General features: G+C 47.6%; 1 protein-coding gene and 1 pseudogene across 4 annotated transcripts in view; one reads left to right on the top strand and one right to left on the bottom strand.

Moving 5' to 3' along the window:
- Ankdd1a (ankyrin repeat and death domain containing 1A) overlaps positions 1-17,142 on the bottom strand; it is a 28,132-nt gene extending 10,990 nt beyond the window's left edge. For 2 of the 4 annotated variants that reach the window (XM_029564991.1, XM_029564990.1), the window contains exons 1-9: positions 17,033-17,142; positions 14,579-14,682; positions 10,697-10,795; positions 7,683-7,786; positions 5,183-5,318; positions 4,366-4,464; positions 3,325-3,423; positions 2,708-2,806; positions 2,261-2,359 (exon numbers count right to left, since the gene is read on the bottom strand). In XM_029564991.1, the coding sequence (XP_029420851.1) occupies positions 2,261-2,359; positions 2,708-2,806; positions 3,325-3,423; positions 4,366-4,464; positions 5,183-5,318; positions 7,683-7,786; positions 10,697-10,795; positions 14,579-14,682; positions 17,033-17,063 (870 nt within the window). In that variant the 5' untranslated portion in view covers positions 17,064-17,142. The remainder of the gene's footprint in view (positions 1-2,260; positions 2,360-2,707; positions 2,807-3,324; positions 3,424-4,365; positions 4,465-5,182; positions 5,319-7,682; positions 7,787-10,696; positions 10,796-14,578; positions 14,683-17,032) is intronic. The other 2 variants (XM_029564989.1, XM_008836304.2) reach the window with 2 other exon arrangements.
- LOC103736897 lies at positions 14,630-19,892 on the top strand (annotated as a pseudogene).
- The last annotated feature ends 1,388 nt before the right edge of the window (positions 19,893-21,280 follow it).

Below are 21,280 nucleotides of genomic sequence, written 5' to 3'. Positions count from 1 at the left end.
GAGGCTGGAGGCAGCCACAGCCCCCAAAGCCTGGAACCTGAGGCCTAAAACTGGCCACCACTCCCAGCTGGTAAATAAATTTTTTAAATTAAAAAATAAGCCAGGCATGGTGGCGGTGCGCACCTTTAATCCCAGCACTTGGGAGGCAGAGGCAGGCAGATCTCTGTAAATTCAAGGCCAGCCTGGTCTACATAGTGAGTTCCAGGACAGCTGGGGCTACAGGGAGACCCTGTCTCAAAAAGACCAAATAATAATAATAATAATAATAATAATAATAATAATAATAAGCCTGGGGTGGTGCCACATACCTTTAATCCCAGCACTCAGGAGGCAGAGGCAGGCGGATCTCTGTGAGTTCAAGGCCAGCCTGGTCTATATAGCACGTTGCAGGCCAGCTGGTGCTACAGGGAGACCTGTCTCAAAAAGACCAAAAAATATTAAAAATTAAAATTAAAAAATAGGTATCTCCTATTTATATAATGGGAATAATAATTCTCTTTTACTTTTTTTATTTTTATATGTATGAGTATTTTGTCTACATGTATGTAAGTGTACCATGTATGTGCAATGCCAATAAAGGCCAGAAGGAGTCAGATCTCCTGGAACTGAAGTTTTGGACAGTTGCTAGCCACCATGTGGGTGCTGGGAACCGAACCCTGGCCCTCTGTAAGAACATCCAGTGCTCCTAACTGCTGTGCCATCTCTCCAGTCCCAAGAATAATAATTCTTTAATATTTTATTATTTTTATTTTATGTGTATGCATGTATTGTCTGCATGTCTGTGAGTGCACCCATGTCATACAATGCCTCAGAGGTCAGAAGAGAGCTTTGGAGCCTCTGGAACTGGAGTTAAGGATGGTTCTTAGCTGTCATGTGAGTGCTAGGAATTGAACTTGGGTCCTCTGCAAGAGCAATCAGGGCTTTTAACCACTGAACCATCTCTCAGCCCAAATAATAATTCTTATAGATATGAAACAGACTCCTGGTAAGGTCACAGCAGCTTGCCTAAGGGTATTTTGCAAATGGTATTGCCAAGGTTCAAGACCAGGTTTCCTTTTTCCTTTTCTTTTTAAAAACAGAGCAAAGGTAGATTTATAAAAGTGAAAAAGAACTCCCATGAGTGGGAGGAGGTCCAATAGAGGAATGCCTAGGTATTCTGACAAGAATACCTGTCTGGGCCACAGGATTACATTGTCCCTGCATGTGTGCTACATGTGTTCTGATGTAATAAAAGTTAACAACTGGGCTAGGGAGATGGCTTAACCAGAAAAGTATTTACCATGTAAGCACATTAAAAAACAGGGTGTGGCAGTGCATACCTGTAACCTCAGTCTCAAAAAATAAGGTGGAGGGCTGGAGACCAGTTCACTCAGTAGTTAAAAGCACTTACTGCTCTTGCAGAGGACCCAGGTTCGGTTCCCAGCACCCACATGGCGGCTCACAGCTATCTATAAATCTGGTTCCAGGGACCTGATTCCTTCTGGCTGCTGTGTGTTCCTGTGTACATGTGGTACACATAAACTCACATAAGCACATACATACACATAAAAATAAATCTTTAAAAAATATAAGGTAGAGGCCAGGCGTGGTGGGACATGCCTTTAATCCCAGCACTTGGGAAGCAGAGGCAGGCAGATCTCTGTGAGTTCAAGGCCAGTCTGGTCTACATAGTGAGTTCCAGGCCATCTGAGGCTATAGGGAGACCCTGTCTCAAAAAAAAAAAAAAAAAATGGTAGAGAACAATTGAAAAGATACCTGATGTTGACCTCTAGCCTTGACATACACATGAACACACACATACGCCAGACACACACACACACACACACACACACACACACACACACGCACGCACAGAGTTAACAACTAAAAATAGAGTTTGATGGCCAGGCATGGTGGCACAAGGCTTTAATCCCAGCACTTGGAGGCAGAGGCAGGCAGATCTCTGTGAGTTCAAGGCCAGCTTGGTCTACATAGTAAGTTCCAGGACAGCTGGGGATACAGGGAGACCTTGCCTCAAAAAGACCAAAAAAAAATAGAGTTTGGATCTGCAAAGTTAAAGACATAAGCTGGGAGGATGGGCAAGCTTGGTGTCAACCCTGTTCTAGACAAAACAGGAACACAAAATGTCACTATTTCCTCTAGTCTCTTCTGCACCATAACCCCAAGGGTTAAGAAGTACCTAGCTCTCCTTCCCATTCCTCATAAATATAGTTATGGGAGACTGCAATGTGGAGCCCTTTGATTCAGACCCCACACTTACCTGGTCAGCCACATTGGTGCGCCCTCCTGCCTGGATGAGCGCCCGGGACATGTCCTCAGAGCCACTGAGGGCCGAGTAATGGAGGCAGCTCAGCTTTTTCTGAAGGGAAACAGAAGGCATTGCAACATCTCAAGGACCTGTAGTGGCAGGGGTGACAGGGAGCCCTGGAGTTTATATTCAAGTCTCATGGCCCTAGGTTAGGAGGAATCAATGATTTTTCCTGGCCCAAAGACCAGCAAAAGGAGCCCACTAAGGTACAAGGCCTTAGGTACCATAACTTGCCCCAGGTCACATAGCTCAGCAGTGGATAAGCCAAGACCAATATCAAGGGTGGCTACCTCAAAGCCTCTATCCACAGAATGTTCAGGAATCACAACAGCTCTGTCTCTTAACACAGTCATGGCTCAGAGGCCTAGGGAAGCCATCAGTCTCAGGAGAGCTGGCTACCTGGGTGAGGGCATTCACGTTGCTCCCAGCCCTGAGAAGAAGCCTCACGCAGTCGGGGTGGAACCCTTCAGTGGCTGCATGCAGGGCGGTCAGACCTTCCTGAAACACACAGAGATAGGAATAAGGACAGTGGGGAAGGTGAACCCAGACCCCAAAGTGAGCACAGACCCCTGTGCTCTGGGCCCTTGAGTTCTCCACTGCCTACTGTAGGACAAGGGGCTTGCTTACCATGGTCCCCAGGCCTTCACTGATGGTCTGTGTGGAATGCATATCATATGCTGACCCTGATCTACACCCCTGTCCATATTCTCTTTGTCCTTCAAGCCATCTCAGCTCTACTAGTCTATTCCCTCCTGTACCAGAAAGCCATCCCTGACCACCTGTGTGGCCACTGCTCAAGTCTTGATGACCCAGCCTGTCTGGTGCCCTACTCAGCCTAGGCCCTGGGCTGCTGCTGGCCTCTTCCTTCCTGGTAGGTATCAGCATGAGAACATGTCCTTAGGTTTCTGCTCCAGGCCTCTCCCAAGGCAAAGTCATACTGCCACCATAGGCTGGGGGCTCAACATCAGGGAGTCAGTGACTGTCTCACTTCTCTGTGTTCCCAGCTAGTGACTTACCATATTCTGCTCCTCCAGGTCTAACCCAATGTCCACAAGTCTCTGTAGCACAGCCATGTGGCCCCGGCTGGCAGCCAGGTGCAGGGCTGTGTTCCCTTCCTGTGGGGAGAAAAGTGTCTGAGGGATAGGCAGACATAGAGCCCCAAAATTTCAGTCATTGGAGCTATTCCTTATTTATAGACACAGAAGCCAAGGCCCAGCATGCAAGTGGCATGCCCAGGGTTACAAAGCAGATCTGTGACAAGCTTCATGCCTGTACACTACCAAAAACCACAACCAGGGGCATGCTCAAGACACAAGGGTTCAATCACCTGTACTGTATAAACCCAACATGGTGGTACTGCCTATAATCCTAGCCCTTGAGGCCAGCCTGGGCTACATGAAACTGTCTCAAAAAATAGAAAAGAGCCAGGCATGGTAGTACACACTTTTAATCCCAGCACTCCAGAGGCAGAAGCAGGTGGGTCTCTGAGATTAAGGCCAGCCTGGTCTATATAATGAGTTCCAGGCCAGCTGGAGCTACAGAGAGACCCTGTCTCAAAAACAACAGGAGCTGGAGAGATGACTCAGTGGCTGGGAGCACTGGCTGCTCTTACAGAGGACTGGAGTTTGGCTCCTAGCACTCATACGGTGGTTAATAACCATCTCCAGTGGTAACTCCAGTTCCAAGGGATCTGATGCCGTCTTTTGACTTCCATGGGCATTGCACAACACAGGTGCACTTACATATATGCAAGCAATACATTCATATGCATAAAATAATAAATAAAATATTTTAAAAACAACAATATTTCTTTTTTATTTTCAAAGAAAAATACTAAAGAAGCTTTGTCTTGGGCATCTTTGCACCCCCACCAGTTGGTCCACAGTACGTCACTACAGCGCCTATTAGAAGAACATCAGATATACTCTGATCTTTAGGGTCTCTTCTCTCTAGTACTGCTGGAGTCAGACTACGGCTCTGAGAGGTGCCAGCACCAGGAAGGTACAGGGAGTTTTGCATCCTGGTCGGGAGTTAAGAGTGCCTCTCAGTTACTATACCTTATCTTTGACACTGTGGTCACAGCCAGAGCCCACCAGGAAATCCAGAGCATCCAGCTGTCCATGCTCAGCAGCTCTGTGAAACGCTGTCCTACCCAGCTGGCAGGAAGGAGAGTGACAGTGAACTCGCTGACCCTGTCAGTGGGCATGCCCGCCCTGCCCTTCTGACCTTGCCTCCCCTGACCTCTCTGGGCTTGCAGTGGCCTCTCCCACCCCAGACATTCTCCCCCTGCCACCACTCACCCCACACACTGTCTGGAAAAGCCAGCCCCAGCTTCCCAACAACAGCCTCTTTGTTAGGGGACCCCTCCCATTGCAGCCCTTCAGTGGCTCCCTGCCGTGTGCTGCAGGACAGACTCCTCCGACTGAGACTAAGATCTCCACAGGGGATCCCCAGCCCCTCTGACCTTCCCACCAATGATTCCAGTTCACCAGAACTCACACACTCAAGGCTCTTTCCTATCCCTAAAGTTCCCAGGGTGCTTTTACTCTTTCCAAATCTAGTCCTTCACTAAATGTCACCTTCCCCAGGAGGCAGAGAGCAGGCTCCATTCTTGGTCTGTCTAGTCCTTGACTGGAGCTTCTCTGAGGTAACTATGCTCTGCTTTCATCCTGCCTATCTGTACCCTTATATCCCCTCCAGAAACATTCCAGCTTCCCACAGATCCAAGACTGCACTCCAGGAATGTAGTATACCTAGTGCAGCCCCTGTCAGTAAGGTACACCTAGCAGACCCCCAGCCAATAAGGTACACCCAGCCAGTCCCAGCTGGAGTCCGAGCCAGTAGGAAAGTCAAACAGTTTTGCCCCCCTCTCACCTTGTCTGCATGGTCCAGGGCCACATCCTCCAGATCCTCCATGACAAAGGCCAGCACAGACACGTGGCCTTTCTGAGCTGCACAGTGCAGTAAGGTCAGGCCATCCTGGAAACAAGCCCAGGGTGGTCCCTGGAGTCTGTGAAGGAAGACCCTTCTCATATACCCCGTTTTCCAGCACTCAACTCCCCATGGCAACAAGGCTGTCAATGATGAACGGAGCCCAAGGATGACCAAGTGAGGCAGTCAGGAAATCAGGATGTTAGGGGCAAAAGCCCAGCTCTGCACTCAGCCCTGTGGTCTTGGGCCAGGTTACCTCTACCTCTCTGAGCCTGTGGTTATGCACTGACTGTCTTATTTTACAAACTAAAAAGTGATTCCAAAATGTAAGATGAGTTCATACAGGTCTGGAGTTCCAAAAACATCCACATAGAGCAGCTGTAAAGATTCTAGGCACTGGCTTCCTTCATATAGCTACAAATGAAGGAGCAGGTAAGTAAGTGCTCAGTGTGCTATCTCTAGCACTGACCTTCTAACCTCCCAGGGAGAAGGGAGACCAGATAGTACCAAGATCTGGAGGCAAGAGGCCTAGTTATGGAGAGGGGAGGCAGAAAGAAGGTCTTGTGAGCAATATTTAAATGAGGGAGACTTGCAAATAATAAAATTATGATCCAGAGCTTCCACCCAGCCTTGCATTAAAGGGCATTAAGGACAGATTCTCTGCAGTTCTGTTTTTCTTTGCCTTTTTAAGATTTTAAAAAATATTTGTGTGTGTGTGTGTGCGTGTATGCACACAGGTGTGCAGCTGCCCCCAGGGGCCAGAAAAGGGCCTCAGATCTCCTGGAGCTGGAATTACAGGAGCCACCTGACGTGGGTGCTAAGAATCCAACTCAGGTCCTCTGAAAAAGCAGGCCATGCTCTTAACGCTGAGCCATCTCTCCAGCACCTGGACCACTGTTTTTCCAACAGCAAACTGCAGTCAAGCCATCAATGGGTCCTAAAAATCAGGAGAATGGTGGTCTACATCTTGATAGTAGTCAAACCTGAATGGGTCTAAATTTTAGATTTCTGGATCTGGTTGTCTATAAACACTAGTTAATAATATGCATGCTGAAGTATTTAGAGGGAAATACACAGATGTCTGAAATTTACTTTGAAATGTGTCCAAAATATATAAAGCACTAAAAACACTCACTGATGAAGAATTAATCCAATTTTCAAAATAATTTAAAAGAAAGCCAGATACAGTACAGACCTATAGTCCTAACTACCCAAGATGCTGAGGGGAGGATCACTTGAGCCCAGGAGTTAAAGGCCAGTCTTGGCAATATGGTGAGACCCCCATCTCAGTAAATAGCCTAGGCTGGCCTCCAACTTGCTTTGTAGCCCTGAATTTTCTTGAACCTGATACCCTTAGTCTCCCCAGTGCTGGGATTACAGGAGTACACCCTCATACTCAGTCTATGTAGTGCTGGGGATCAAACTCAGGGTTTCATGCATACTAGGCAAACACTCTACCAACTGACTACATATCTCCAACACTACCCTTATTTTACTACCCCAAGGCAGTCACATAGAAAGTCCAGGCTGGCTTCTATATGTATCAACAGCCACCTGGAGAAACTGGGGTATTATCTCAGACGTCCTGAACTTCCCTACAGAAGTCCTAGACACTCTACAGCCCCCCAGCCCGCCTGCTGCCTGCAACCTCAGCCTGAGCAAAACCAGAGGGATGGCCCAGCTGACCAAGGAATGAACAATCATATCAGCCAGGCACTGAGGAGACTTGGGCAAAAGGATAATAAGCTCAAGAACACTCAGGGCTGTATAGACGAGAGAGAGAGAGAAAGAGAGAGAGAGAGAGAGAGAGACAGAGAGACAGAGAGACAGAGAGAGAGACAGAGAGAGAGACAGAGACAGACAGAGACAGAGAGAGACAGAGAGATCAGGTATAGTAGCTCTCACTTGAGAAGCTAAGGCAGGACTTCCTCGAGTTTGAAGCCACACTGGGCTACATGGTTACTTCCAGATGAGCCTGGACTACATAGTAAGACCCTTTCTAAACAACCAAAAAGAAAAAAGAAGAGGATAAAAAGAAAAAGTAGCCGGGCATGGTAGCCCACACCTTTAATCCTGCACTTGGGAAGCAGAGGCAGGCAGATCTCTGTGAGTTTAAGGCCAGCCTGGTCTACATAGTGAGTTCCAGGACAGCTGGGGCTACAGGGAGACCCTGTCTCAAAAAGATAAAAAAAGAAAAAGTAAGTCATCATTACTTTAAGCCACTAAACTTTAGAGTGATTTGTTGCAGAGGAGAGAGACTGTTACCTGATGAAAACACTGCTGCCCTTTCTCCAGCCCCAGGAGAGGCAGCAAGAGTGGAATTTCACCCAGCTCAGTTGAACAGGCGCTTCCAAGGCCCAAGAGGCAAGCTGCCCCAGACAGAGGCAGATGGGAAACTGAGGTGGGCAGTGGGAACAGGGGCAGGGCTGCTTACCTTGCTTACCTTACCTTGCTCTCACAGTGGACCTTGGCCCCGGCGTTGACCAGAATTTGGACAATCCGCAAGTGGCCAAACCAGGCAGACAGGAGAAGCCCGTTCATACCAAACTGGGGGAGAGGATGTGGGGAGGTGAGGAGAAACAGAAGAGACGTGACTGTGTCAACATGGCCAAACCATCCAGCTTAGGGCCTGCAGGTGCCACTCAGTCCAGGGACCCCTAAGCTTCAGGTGCTTAAAGACCAGAAAGTTCAGCTGTTGTTTAAAATAGAGGCTGATATACTATTGTAAACTTTTTTTCCAGGTGAAACCTAAAAATAAAGCAGCTGCCATCTACTCCCATTGTCACCTCAATAGAATGACTATTCGGTGTTGTTGCTTGTTTTTTTTTGAGACAGGGTCACTTTGTAGCTTTGAATAGCCTGAAACTCGCTGTGTAGACCAGGCTGGTCTCCATCTGACAGAGATTTATTGAGGCTGGAATGATGGCTCAGCAGTTAAGAGCACTGGCTGCTCTTGCAGAGGACCTGGGTTCAATTCCCAGCACCCACATGATGGGTAACAACCATCTGTAATTGAAGTTCCAGGGGAATCTAATGCTTTCTTCTGACCTCCGCGGGCACTGCATGACATGGGTGCACTTACCTACATGCAGGCAATACACCCATATACATAAAATAAAAATAAATAAAATACATTTTTTTTAAAGTTTTAAAATAAAAAGTTTGGGAACCAATCTCAGAATCTATTATTTTTTTAAGATGGGGTTACATGTAGCCCAGGCTGGCTTCAAACTAGGTAGCTAAGGATGACTATGAACTTCTGATCATCCTGCCTCCATATCTCAAATGCTGGAATTACAGGTGTTCACCACCATGTCCAATTTATATTTATTTACTTACTTATTTCTGTGTGTATACATGTATGTGTGCACACGCATGGACATGTACCATGCCACACTTGTGATGATAGAGAACAACTTTGTGAAGTTGGTTCTTCCACCTTGTGTTGAATAGCTTCAGTTGTCAACCTGACACACCTGGGAAGAAGGAACCTCAGCTGGGAAATTTCCTCTATCAGATTGGCCTGTGGGCATGTCTGTGAGGCATTGTCTTGATTGTTGAGTGATGTGGGAGGGTCCACTATGAGTGGTGCCACCCCTGGGCAGGTGATCCAGGGTTGTATAAGAAAGCCGGCTGGGGCCGGGCGTGGTAATGCACGCCTTTAATCCCAGCACTCGGAGGTAGAGGCAGGTGAATCTCTGTGAGTTCAAGGCCAGCCTGGTCTGCATAGTAAGTTCCAGGACAGCTGGGGCTACAGGGAGACCCTGTCTCAAAAAGACCAAAAAAAGAAAGCAGGCTAAATACAGGCCAGAGGAGCAAACCAGTAAGCAGCATTCCTTCATGGACTGTGTTTCAGCTCCTGCCTCCAGGTTCCTGATTGAGCTCCTGCCCTGACTTCCCTTAATAGACAGTACTGTAAGCCAAAATAAACCCTTTCTTTCCCAAGTTGTTTTTGGTCAGAATGTTTTATCACAGCAATAGAAAGCTAAATAGGACACACCTTTACATGGGTTCCAGGAATTAAACTCAGGTCACTACACTTGCACAGCAAACATGTTTAGCACCTACCCCACCACCCCAGTTTTTTAAGACAGGGTCTCACTATGTAGCCCTAGCTGGCCTGGAACTCATTATATAGACCAGGCTGGCCTCAAACTTGCAGAGATTTGCCTATCTTTGCCTCCTGAGAGTCAGTATTAAATGTGTTCACCACCACAACACAGTCTTTTTATTTTTTAAAATATTTTATTATTTTTATTGTGTGTATATTCGTGTATTGCCTGCATGTAGGAAGTGCACCGTGTCGTGCAATGCCAGCAGAGGACAGAAAAGGCTGTCAGATCCCCTGGAACTGGAGTTACTGACAGTTGTTAGCTGCCATGTGGGTGCTGGGATTCAAACCTGGGTCTTCTGTGAGAACGACCAGTGTTCTTAACTGCTGAGCCATCTCTCCAGCCCCACAGTCTTTTTTTTTTTTTCTTTTTTAAGATTTAGTTTTGGGCCAGACGTGGTGGCACATGTCTTTAACCGCAGCACTCCAGAGGCAGAGGCAGGTAGATCTCTGTGAGATTGATGCTAGCCTGGTCTACATAGTGACTTCCAGGCCAGCTGGGGCTTCAGGGAGACCCTGTCTCAAAAAAACAGGAAAAAAAAATTCATTTTAGGTCTAGGGATGTAACTCAGATGGTAGAGTGTATGAAGTCCTGGATTCAATTTCTAGCACCTCATAAACCATGCATGGTGGTACATGCCTCTAATCCCAGCACTCTGGAGCATTTAGGAAGTGGAGAGAGGAGGAACAGAAGTCCAAGATCATCCCCAGCTATATATCAATTTTAATGCCAGCCTAGGTTACATGAGACCCTGTCTCAAAAAAAGAGGGTAAGTGGAGCAGGTATGGTGTTGTACCCTCTTAGTCCCAGAACTCAGGCAGCAGAGGCAGATGGATCTCTGTGAGCTCAAGGCCAGTCTGTTTTACATATTGCGTTCCAGGTCAGCCAGGGCTACATAGTGAGAACCTGTCTCAAAAAAAAAAAAAAAAAAAAATTAGTCTTTACCTCCTCCACCCCCACCCAGTGCTGAGGATGGAACCCAGAACCCCATGCATGCTGGGCAAGCAGTCTACAGCTAAGCCACATTTCTAGCCCTAAATTTAGATTCTTAAATATATCTGTATCAAACTATCAGATTCAGTTCTTTTCCTAAATCTTGCAGAGCCAGTGTTGCAGACCCTGCTAGTCTTCAGTGCTCTGTTCTTAGCAGTGTGCCGCCTACCAATCTGTTTGTTCAGTGAGACACTCTCTTTGCAGGTTTGATACCCTCACCTCCCCTGAAATAGGCAGGCAGATAGGCTGACAGATGCATACACATACACATCTCCATACATATATGGAAAGACAGATTCACACACACACATACACACACGCACACCCACACACCCTCTCCCTAAGGTCCTACCGAGTCTACATCGTCCACAGCAGCCCCCTGCTCCAGGAGCAGCCGCACAGCCTGCTCATGCCCAGCACCTGCAGCCCAGTGTAGGGCCACTCTGCCCACCTGCCAGGAAGAGAGGAAACTTGTCATTATGCCTGGCTGCCTGGCCTGCCCCCAACACCCTCCCTACCAAGACAGCTGGCCTGCAGGCTAGAAGAGCTGTTGATAGCTCTGATGACCAGCTGGTTGGGGACCTAGTCCCTACTCTGGGTCCCTTTGTCTTGACATGGCACAGCCAAAACAAATATTGTAAAACACATTAACCGGGCCCATCTGTCCCTGCCTGAAACTCTTTACAGCTTCCCACTGCTCTTGGGACAAATGCCTGAGCCCAGAGTCTATAAGGTCCTCCATGGACTGGCACTACCACCCACTGCTGCTCAGAAAGGACAGATGGTTTCCAGCTCCAAGCCTTTCTTCCTACTGGGAAGCCACATGTGATCTAGGATTGTTCCCTAAGGCCTCAGGGGAGACCAGAGTGCCTGGTTCTTCCCTCAGAATGAGATGAAAGGGTCTAACTGCTCGGCTCATCTCTACCACCCTGGCAGTTCATCCTGGTCTCTGTCCCTCAGTCCCAGTGGATTGTAAGAGAGAGCCACTAGCCTCCTCTTTATAATCAACTTTTCCCTCTACAGTCTCCAATGAAAGGAAACACTACTTTTTTGTATGGTCTCTCTGGAGACCAGCTTGCTTGCTTGCTTGCTTCCTTCCTTCCTTCCTTCCTTCCTTCCTTCCTTCCTTCTTTCCCTCCCTCCCTCCTTTCCTTCTTCCCTTCCCTTCTCTCCCTCCCTCCCTCCCTCAGGGCTCAGTTCCCTCTGCCTGAAACACTGCCCTTCATCTCACTCCATGGAAGCTTTCCTCGGTATCTCCAGTTACGACAAAGCCCCTCCAACCCTTCTCCACATACTTATAAGATAGTTTATCATAGTAGGGATGAGATACTTGGCTTGTTGTCTTTTCACCCCCACGAGACTATCAGCCCCACAAAAGCAGGGACCATGACTGTCATGGGTTCTGCTCTGCCCCCACTTAATAAATACTTAGTGAATGAATGAATGAATGAATGAGCCAATGAGTATATGAATGAATATACTTAGTGAATGAATGAATGAGCCAAGGAGTGTGTGAATGAATATACTTAATGACTGAATGAATGAGCCAAGGAGTATGTGTGCTTGTTAATCTTGATTGTCAACTTGCTGGAATTCAGAATCACCATAGAAACAAATCTCCAGGCATGTCTGTAAGGGATTTTCTACATTAGGTTAATTGAAGTAAAAAGATTCATGCTAATTAGGTGGCACCATTCCATAGGCTGGGCTCTAAACTGAATAAAAAGGAGAGAGGGAGCTGAGCATTTGCCTCTTTCTGCTTCCCAAATGCAGACTTAATGTGACCAGCAGCCTCCTGCTCCTGCTGCCATGCATTCCCCACCATTAAGGACTGAGCCCTTTACCTGTGAGCCACAATAAACCCTTCCTTAAGTTGCTTTCATCAGGTATTTTGTCCAGCATCAAGGAAAGTAATTAATAGATTGTGCATGAATGAATATACTTAGTGAATGAAGGATTCAATGAGTGTATGAGTGAATAATAGTGAATAGTAGATGAATGGATGGAGAGATGGATGGATGGATGGATGGATGGATGGATAGATGAATGGGCACTGGCATCCTGCCTTCCTACAAAGCCATGCTTCCTTGAAGGTACTTATTCTTTTTTAATATTTTATTTTTATGTGTATGAGTGTATTGCCTGCATGTATGTAAGTGCACCCGTGTCATGCAATGCTCATGGAGGTCAGAAGAGGGTGTTGGATTCCCCTGGACCTGGAGTTAGGACAGTTGTTAGTCTCCATGTGAGTGCTGGGAATCAAACCTGGGTCCTTTGCAAGAGCAGCCAGTGCTCTTAAGTGCTGAGCCATCTCTCCAGTCCCACTTGCAGGTACTTGTACAGGAGTTAAGACCAAGGCCTCAGTCACCAACAACCAACCACATGTTGCATGATGTAAAGTGACCTGCACCTCCCCACACCCCAGACCTGCCTTGACCTATACTTCCTGCCCTCCTCATCTCTCCAGGGGTAAGGCCCACCAAGAAGCTGCTGGACAAGCATTCTGAAAGACAGAACAGAGGGGCTAGAGAGATGGCTCTGTGGTTAAGAGCATTTGCTATTCTTCCAGAGGACCCAAGTTCAGTTTCCAGCACCCACATCAGGTAGCTCACAACTGCCTGTAACACCAGCTCCAGGGGATCCACTCCCCTCCTCTGGCTTCTGTGGGCACCCACATAAACTTGGCATTAAAAAAAAAAACCAAAAACGGGGCCGGAGAGATGGCTCAGCGGTTAAGAGCACTGACCGCTCTTGCAGAGGACTCAGGTTTGATTCCCAGCACCCACATGGTGGCTATGAACCGTCCCTAACTCCAGTTCCAGGGGAATCTGAAGCCTTCTTCTGACCTCTGTAGCACTGCATGACATGGGTACACTCACATACATGCAGGCAATACACTCATACACATAAAATAAAAATAATAAATAAAATATTTTAAAAAAAACAAAACCTAGAATTGCCAGGTGTGGTGACACACACCTTTCATCTCTGTGAGTCCAAGGCCAGCCTAGTCTACATAGCAAGTTCCAGGCCAGCTATCTCAAAAAGACCAAAAAAAAAAAAAGAAAAACCAAAAAACTAGAATACAGTAGATACCCAGAAACCTCATTACTATTCCTACACCCCCAAGCAGACTCTGAAGGCAGAGGTCACACCCCTGTCATGTCACTCCAGATAGTGCAGGCCCTACTTCTTAGGTTCCTGGTAGACTCCTAAAATGGCAGCACAGATCCCAATATTCCAAAATGGTGGGTCTGGGCTTAACCCCAGGCAAGTTCCTCTGCTTATTGGGAAATCAACCAATCCTGAGCTAAACTGCCTAGCCTATGTCATGGAAAGTTACCCACGCACCTAACTGCCTATAAAAGACAGCTAACTTCCCTGGCTGACTGCTGTTTCTCTGCTCCCTGAGAGGCAGTCCAGTGGTCTGTTTGCTCTCAAATAAACTGCTGTCCCCCATGGAGTTGTCTTGGTCAGTAGTCTTCACCGCAGGCTTCCATACACTACTGTAGTCAGGAACCCTGCCAGCCAGGCTGTGCTATCTCATACAAGAAGCTCCTCACACCAGAAGGTCCATGTCACAGAAGGATCACCCTGCATGGTACCCAGACCTGTCTCCATGTCCCCTGAGAAGGCATGGCTTCTCCTTCTGTCCTCTTCCACAGCAGGGATGTAGACCACACACATACACCTGTGGCCTTCTTTGAGCCTTACTGGCAGGCTGAGGCTGCTGTCCTGCCTGTCTATTAGACCCTCAGAATGGGCCTGGGCTCCTTACAGCTTTTGATGCGGGGGCGGGGAGCAGCAGGTACTAAGACAGCTGAACTAAACTGTTTCATACATGCTCAGTTTCCAGAGTTTGGCCCCTCAGTCCAGAATTCTGGGCTCCTGCCCACCTGCACCTCTCCATTTTTGTCTGTCCAGGGACTGCCTACCCTCCTCCATTCATCTGCCAGCCTCAGCCTGCTGATTTCTGACCTCCTGCACCCCCCTCCCCACAGGAGCCTCTAGCCTTTGTGCTATTGATAATGCCTTTCAGATGGGCCACAGGGGATCAGAGTCTGAGCTCTGGAATTACCCAAGTCTAGCCTGGAATCCTGACCCTGACCTTGGGCCAGTGCAGGCAATGGGGTCAGAGGGCAGGCTTCCCTCCAAGTTAACCCACACAAACATGAAGAGCCAGGGTAGTGACCTGTCCCAAAGGGCTGTGGTGCCACACAGGATTTATACTCACATGGTTTCTGGCCCTGATGTTAACCCTCCTTCCAATCAGCTCCTTTATCCTCCCCACCTGGTTCCAACGAGCTGCCTCATGGAGCTGTCTCTCCAGGGGAAGCACTGGGGAGAAAGGAAGATGTGGGGTGAGAGGCAGAACCCCCCGACTCTTATAACTGCACTTGTGGGTGAATGGAACTCAGTCCCACTGGGGTAAGTAAGGGCTTTTGCTAGGCTGTATCCAGTGCAGAATGCAAAATGCATGTCATGCCAGCCCTGGGTGAAGCCTGAGCTCTGTTCTCCCCTTCCCATGCCTTCCAATGCCTCATCCTTCTACCTTGTCTCTCCTCGCCCCCAATTTCTAACACTTTCACCTCCACATCTGCTTTGCCTGCTCTATGGACTCCTTTCTCTGTGTTCTCTCTCTCCTCAAAGCATCTTTAGATGTTGGAAAGATGGCTCAGTGGTTAAGAGCACTGGCTGTTCTTGCAGATGACCTGGGTTTGGTTCCCAGCACCTACATGGCATCTAACAACCATCTAAATCCAGTTCCAGAGGATCCTACACCATCTTCTGACCTCCAAAGGCAAATGTATGCATGTGGTACACTTACATACATACAGGCAAAGCACTCATACACATCAAAAATAAAAACATTTTTAAAAAGAAAAAAAAAAAGCCAGGTGTGATGGTGGATGCCTTTAGTCCCAGTATTAGGGAGGCAGAGGCAGGTGGAGCTCTGAGTTCGAGTCTTATCTCTTCCATCCATCTCCATCTTCCCATGAACTTCCAGCCTCAGGGCCTTTATGGGTCAGATTCTGGGTCTTCTGTCCAGAATCCCTCTCACCCCTCCTTACCTCCCATCCCCCATAGCTCAATTGTTGCTACAGTCTTTGTCTGTTAAGAATGGTTTAGTGATCCTCTTCCCCTAGCAGAACTCCAAAATAATCAGAGTGTGGTGGTACAAACCTGTAATCCCAGACTGTAATTTCAGCACTTAGGAGTTGAAGGAAGGTCAGGAGTTCAAAGCCAACATCAGCTACATAGCACGTTGAAGTCATCTGGGTTATATGAGACCCTGTCTCAAAAAGGGGGGTGGGATGGGTGAAGGGATGGCTCAGAAGTTAAGAGCACTTGCTACTCTTGCAGAGAACAAATTTCAGTTCCCAGCACCCATATGGCAGTTTATAACCACCTGTAACTCCAGTTCCAGGGGATCCAATGCCCTCTTTTGGCTTCTGTGGGCATTACATACACATGGCACACATACAGACCAGCAGGTGCACACATACACATAAATCTTAAAAATAAATATATAAACTGGGCATGGTGGTACACACCTTTAGTCCCAGCACTCAGGAGGCAGAGGCAGGCAGATCCCAGATCTCTGTGAGTTCCAGGCCAGCCTGGTCTACATAGTGAGTTCCAGGCCAGCTGGGACTATAGAGAGACCCTGTCTCAAAAACACCAAAAAAAAAAAAAAAAGAAAAGTAAATAAATAATCAAATTTTAAACCAACACTTAATGGAACCTGCTAACCCCAGCACCTCACTCATCTAAGAAGATAATAGTTTTCTTCAACAGTTTACACATTCCATGGGCAGGGCTCAGCCTGGATTTCAGGAATGAAGACTCTCAGTGGAGACAAGGGTACAATCCTCTTCCCTTTCCCAGGCAGGGCACCAAAGACCTCTCAGGACTGCTGCTGATGGCCAATGTATGTATGCTTCTGCCCATCTAAGAGTCCTGGCTCTGAGTACTGTGCAAAATACTCTGAGGTGCCCCCATCTCATTTGGTGAATAGTAACTCTTCTCTGGGTCCCAAATTCCCCATTTCAGGGTTGTTGTTGTTTTAGACAGGTTCTCATGTAGCCCAAAGCTGGCCTTGAACTCCCTCTCTACCTGAGAATGGAAGAGGGCCTTGAAGTGATCCTTCTGTCTCCACCTCTCTAATGCTAGGATTATAGACTACAGTTACAGGTGTGTGCCACCATGCCCAGTTTATGTGGTGCTGGAGATCGAACCCAGGGCCTCGTGCCTACCAGACAAGTACTCTCCCAGCTGAACTACATCCCCAGCCCGGGTCAGCATTTCTACCACTACATGGCCCTATGACACGCCCCCACCCCCGTGCCTCAGCTTTCCCATCTGAAAATTTTTGATGACAGTGGGCCCTATCCACACCATCTCTGCTAGATGATGGGCCTGTGCTGCCTCAAGGCCTGGCATACTGAGGAAGTCCTCAACGAGGATCGCTGATACTCTTGTCCTTTCTAGCTGGAGCTCGCTGGGCCGGGGATGCTGAGCAGCAGATGTGCGGTCAATGACGCGTTCCTCTGGGAGCCACAGACGAGGTGGCCACAAGGACCCGCCAAACTCTCTCTAGGCCTCCCTAAGCGAACACCGGGTCCTCTTCACCTAGGTTCCCCCCACCCCACCCCCGCTTCCCTCCGCCCACGGCACGGGGACTCACGGCCGTGGGTCTCCCAGGCCAGCTCCTCCATCCCGCAGCTCTGCGTTCGTGTTGCGCGCGCGCGCACGCGCGCGCGTGGCTGCCGGAACAAGGAGTGCCCAGGCCAGAGCGCGCAGATCCTCCCCATTCCTCCCAGGTCGGTACCTGCTGTTAGCACAGCTGCGGCGACCCAGAGCCCAGGGCCCCTCCACGGATTCCAGATTGTACTCTGGCATTGCGCCTTCAACCTGCCCCAGGTCTCCTGTGTGCTTCTCCCCTGGGACTCTTCCAATCAGGTCCCACCCTGGGCACAGCGGAGACCTTGATCTGGCCACCTTCAGACCTCTAAGGACTTGAACAGGCTTTTAAGGAGCAACCACCCCAGCAAACCTGCAAACATAGGAAAGGGTGGTCAGATGTATTCACAATCAGAAAAAAATCAGATTAAAAGGACAATGTGGTATCAATTACACCACTCAGACTTGGCAAAACCTGAGAAAGGCCGATGATGACAGATGTCAGGGCAGAAGGTGGAGCTGTCCCAGCCAGTGCACTTGACTGGTGGGAGCAACCTGAGGCTGGCATTCTGGAAATCAGTCTGGCAGTAAGGAGGAAACTGCTTTGTAACCCCCAGGGAGAAAAATAAATCAAAGCAAAACAAAACCAATAAAATTAACCTTGTAAAAATTCCTCCAGCTGAATGAACCAAACTCTACCCTGCCTCAGGGTCTATGAACTGGTCATTCCTTTCTATTAGCTCTTCCCACTCTTCTCCCCTGGCTGGCTACTTTCCTTGACTTTATAGTTGTTGTAACCTAGTTTTAAACTTCCCAGTTTTAATTGTGCCTCCCTACCCTATCCAGCTCTCTCCCTGTAGCCCTTTTTGCTAGAGCAAGGTCACAGTTTTGTAATTCTGTGACATGACTCATACTTGGCCCACCTCTTCCCACTTTGACCCCATTTCATACTCAAAAGAAACAAAATCTATTTACAGTTTTCTCTTTTTGTGTGTGTTTGGTTTGGGGGTTTGGTTGTTTGGTTTTTGTTTTGTTTTGAGACAAAGTCTAGCTCTTTTGCCCCAAGCTGGTCTCCAAGGTCTGAGCTCAAGTCATTCTCCCACCTCAGCTTCCCTCCAGGGTAGGGTATGTGTTGAGTCTCTGCAGCTGCCCTGCTAGATCCCTGGATATCCTGGAGCTGCCTGTCACCTTCTCTAGAGGCTCAAAGATCCACATAAGTCAACACTTTAGAACATGGCATAAACTGTATTTATTTAGCTCCTGACTTGTCCCCCATCTCCCCTGCTTCCCATTTTGTTCACCATTAAAAGAACAGAGGGAAAAAGAAAAAGAGAATAAGGGGTAGCCAGGCCTATGTAACAAGCACCTTTACGAGCACACACACACACACACACACACACACACACACACACACGGTCTCACTATGTAGCCTATTGATTGAAACTCACTATGTAAACAAGGTTGGCCTTGACCTCACAAGGATCCACCTGCCTCTTCCTCTGCCTCCTGAATGCTGGGGTTAAATGTGTGAGCCACCACACTGACTTAAAATACATTTTATTTTCCTGAGCGAGGTGGTGCACGCCTTTAATTCCAGCACTCGAGAGGCAGAAGCAGGTGGATCTCTGTGAGTTCCAGGCCAGCCTGGTCTCTATAGCGAATCCAGGTCAGCTAGGGCTACAGGGAGACCCTGTCTCAAAAAAAAAATTATTTTAATTGACACCTCACATTGTAGTTTTCCATATTTACAAGGCACAGTGTAACCTTTAGTTAGATTGATATAGTGTGTTATGATCAAATCAGGGTCACTGGCAAATCCCTCATTCAAACATTAGTCATTTTTTTGTGTTAGGAATGTTCAAATCCTATTAGCTATTTTGACTTATTTAATTTATTGTTGTCAACCACAGTTATCCCATTGTGCTGTAGAACTTTAGAAATTATTCTTCCCAGCTGGGTGTGGTGGTGAACACCTGTAATCCCAACACTTAGGAGGCAGAGGCCAACCTGAGGTATATAGCAAGTTCCAGGCCAGGCAATACAGCAAAATGCTGCCCCCACTCCCCCAAAAGAACACCAAGGGTGGTGACACACACCTTTAATCCCAGCACTTGGGAGGCAGAGGCAGATAGGTGTCTGTGAGTTTGAGTTTGAGGTTAGCCTAGTCCACAAAGTCAGAGCTATACAGAAGGAAGGGAGGGAGGGAGGGAAGGAGGGAAGGAGGGAGAAAAAAGAACTCATGGCTCCATCCAGCACCCCTGTATCTATCGTCTTCCTTTCATTGCTCCCACTCCTCCCACTTTCCAGCCTGTAGGAACCACACTTCCCTCACCTACAAGATCAACTTTGCCTCCTCTTTTACCAGGACCCACCAACATGGGCTGCGTTCACACCAAAACCGTGAAGAAGGCAGCTTGGGTCATCATTGAAAAATACTACCTGTGCCTGGGGAACGACTTCCACACCAACAAGCGTGTGTGTGAGGAGATCGCATTATCCCCAGCAAGAAGCCCCACAAGATAGCAGGCTACGGCACACATCTGATGAAGCGCATTCAGAGAGGTCCCGTGAGAGGGACCTCCATCAAGTTGCAGGAGGAGGAGAGAGAGAAGAGAGATAATTATGTTCCTGAGGTCTGAGCCCTGGATCAGGAGGTCATTGAAGTGGATCCTGACACTAAGGAAATTCTGAAGCTTCTGGACTTTAGCAGTCTCTCCAACCTGCAGGTCACTCAGCCTACAGTTGGGATGAATTTCAAAACACCACGTGGAGCTGTTGGAATCTTTTCTTCTATTCTTTAATATTTTCACTAAATCTGGGGACAACAACAAAAGATCAACTTTGCGTCCTCTACATACAACTAACATGTAGTATTTGTCTTCCTTTCTCTGGTTTATCTCACTTAATGTCCTCTAACTTGGTTCCCTCCCAACTCCCAGTGCTGGAGATGGAACCCAAGGCCTCACATACTGTAAGCAAATGCTCTACCACTGAGCTTTAGTCCCAGCCCTTCTCACCATACACAATATGTTTTAGATGCATTCGTCCTGTGGAGCTTCCTACAATCTAGGTTCTGTCAGGCCCTCTCTATGCTGTCACTGCTGTGTTCTTCTGTCTCCTGTATGTTCTATAACTTGGGAGCCTGATCAAAAGGCTTGGTGGGAGTCTGGAAAACTTTCATAGAAGTGGTATTTCCATCAGAAGGCACACAGTGTCTAAACCCACTTGTGTGATGTCTAATAGGCATTAATGATTTTCTCTGTGTGCTCCTTTTTTGTTTTTTTAAAGACGGAGTCTCCAAAACAAGCATGCCTTTAATCCCCAGCACTTGGGAAGCAGAGACAGGCAGATCTCTGTAAGTTCGAGGCCAGCCTGGTCTATGTAGTGAGTTCCAGGCCAGCTGGGGCTACAAGGAGACCCTGTCTCAAAAAAAGACCGAAAAAAAAAAAAAAAGGGGGGACTGTCTGCTTTTGCAGAAGACTGGGTTCAATTCTCAGCACCCACATAGTGGCTAACAACTGTCGTAAGGGGACTCCAGTGCTCTCTTCTGACCTCCAAGGGCATTGTATGACACAGATATATTTACATACATGCAGGTAATACATTCATACACACAAAAATAAAAATAATAAATAAGGGTCTGGAGAGATGGATCAGCAGTTAAGAGGACTGACTGTTCTTGCAGAGGATCCAGTTTTGATTCCCAGCATCTACATAGCGGCTACGAATCATCCTTAACTCTAGTTCCAGGGGAATCCGAAGCCCTCTTCTGACCTCTGCAGCATTGCATTACATGAGTGCACTCACATACATGCAGGCAACACACTCATACACATAAAATAAAACTAATAAATAATTTTTTTAAAGTAAATTTTTTTTTAAAAAAAGAGAGGCAGATTGGGGCTGGAGAGATGGCTTAGAGGTTAAGAGCACTGGCTGCTCTTGCAGAGGACCCAGGTTTGAGTCCCAGCACCCACATGGTGAAAAACCATCCTTAACTCCAGTTCCAGGTAAATCTGGAGCCTTGTCTGACCTCCAAGGAGTTGTAAAACCTGGGTGCACTCACATACACGTAGGCAATACATTCATACACATAAAAAATAAAAATAAATAAAAAAATTTTTTTTAAAAAAGAGGCGGAGGGAGTTCGAGGCCAGCCTGGTCTACATAGTGAATTCCAGGCCAGCTGGGGCTACAGGGAGAACCTGTCTCAAAAAGACCAATTGAAAAAATATATATATATTTTTTTTTG

This window comes from Nannospalax galili, unplaced genomic scaffold (genome assembly GCF_000622305.1).
Source record: "Nannospalax galili isolate Female #2095 unplaced genomic scaffold, S.galili_v1.0 scaffold54, whole genome shotgun sequence".
Taxonomy (NCBI): domain Eukaryota; kingdom Metazoa; phylum Chordata; class Mammalia; order Rodentia; family Spalacidae; genus Nannospalax; species Nannospalax galili.
Note: the sequence above shows the minus strand (reverse complement) of the source record. Positions and strands in the feature narration are given on the sequence as shown.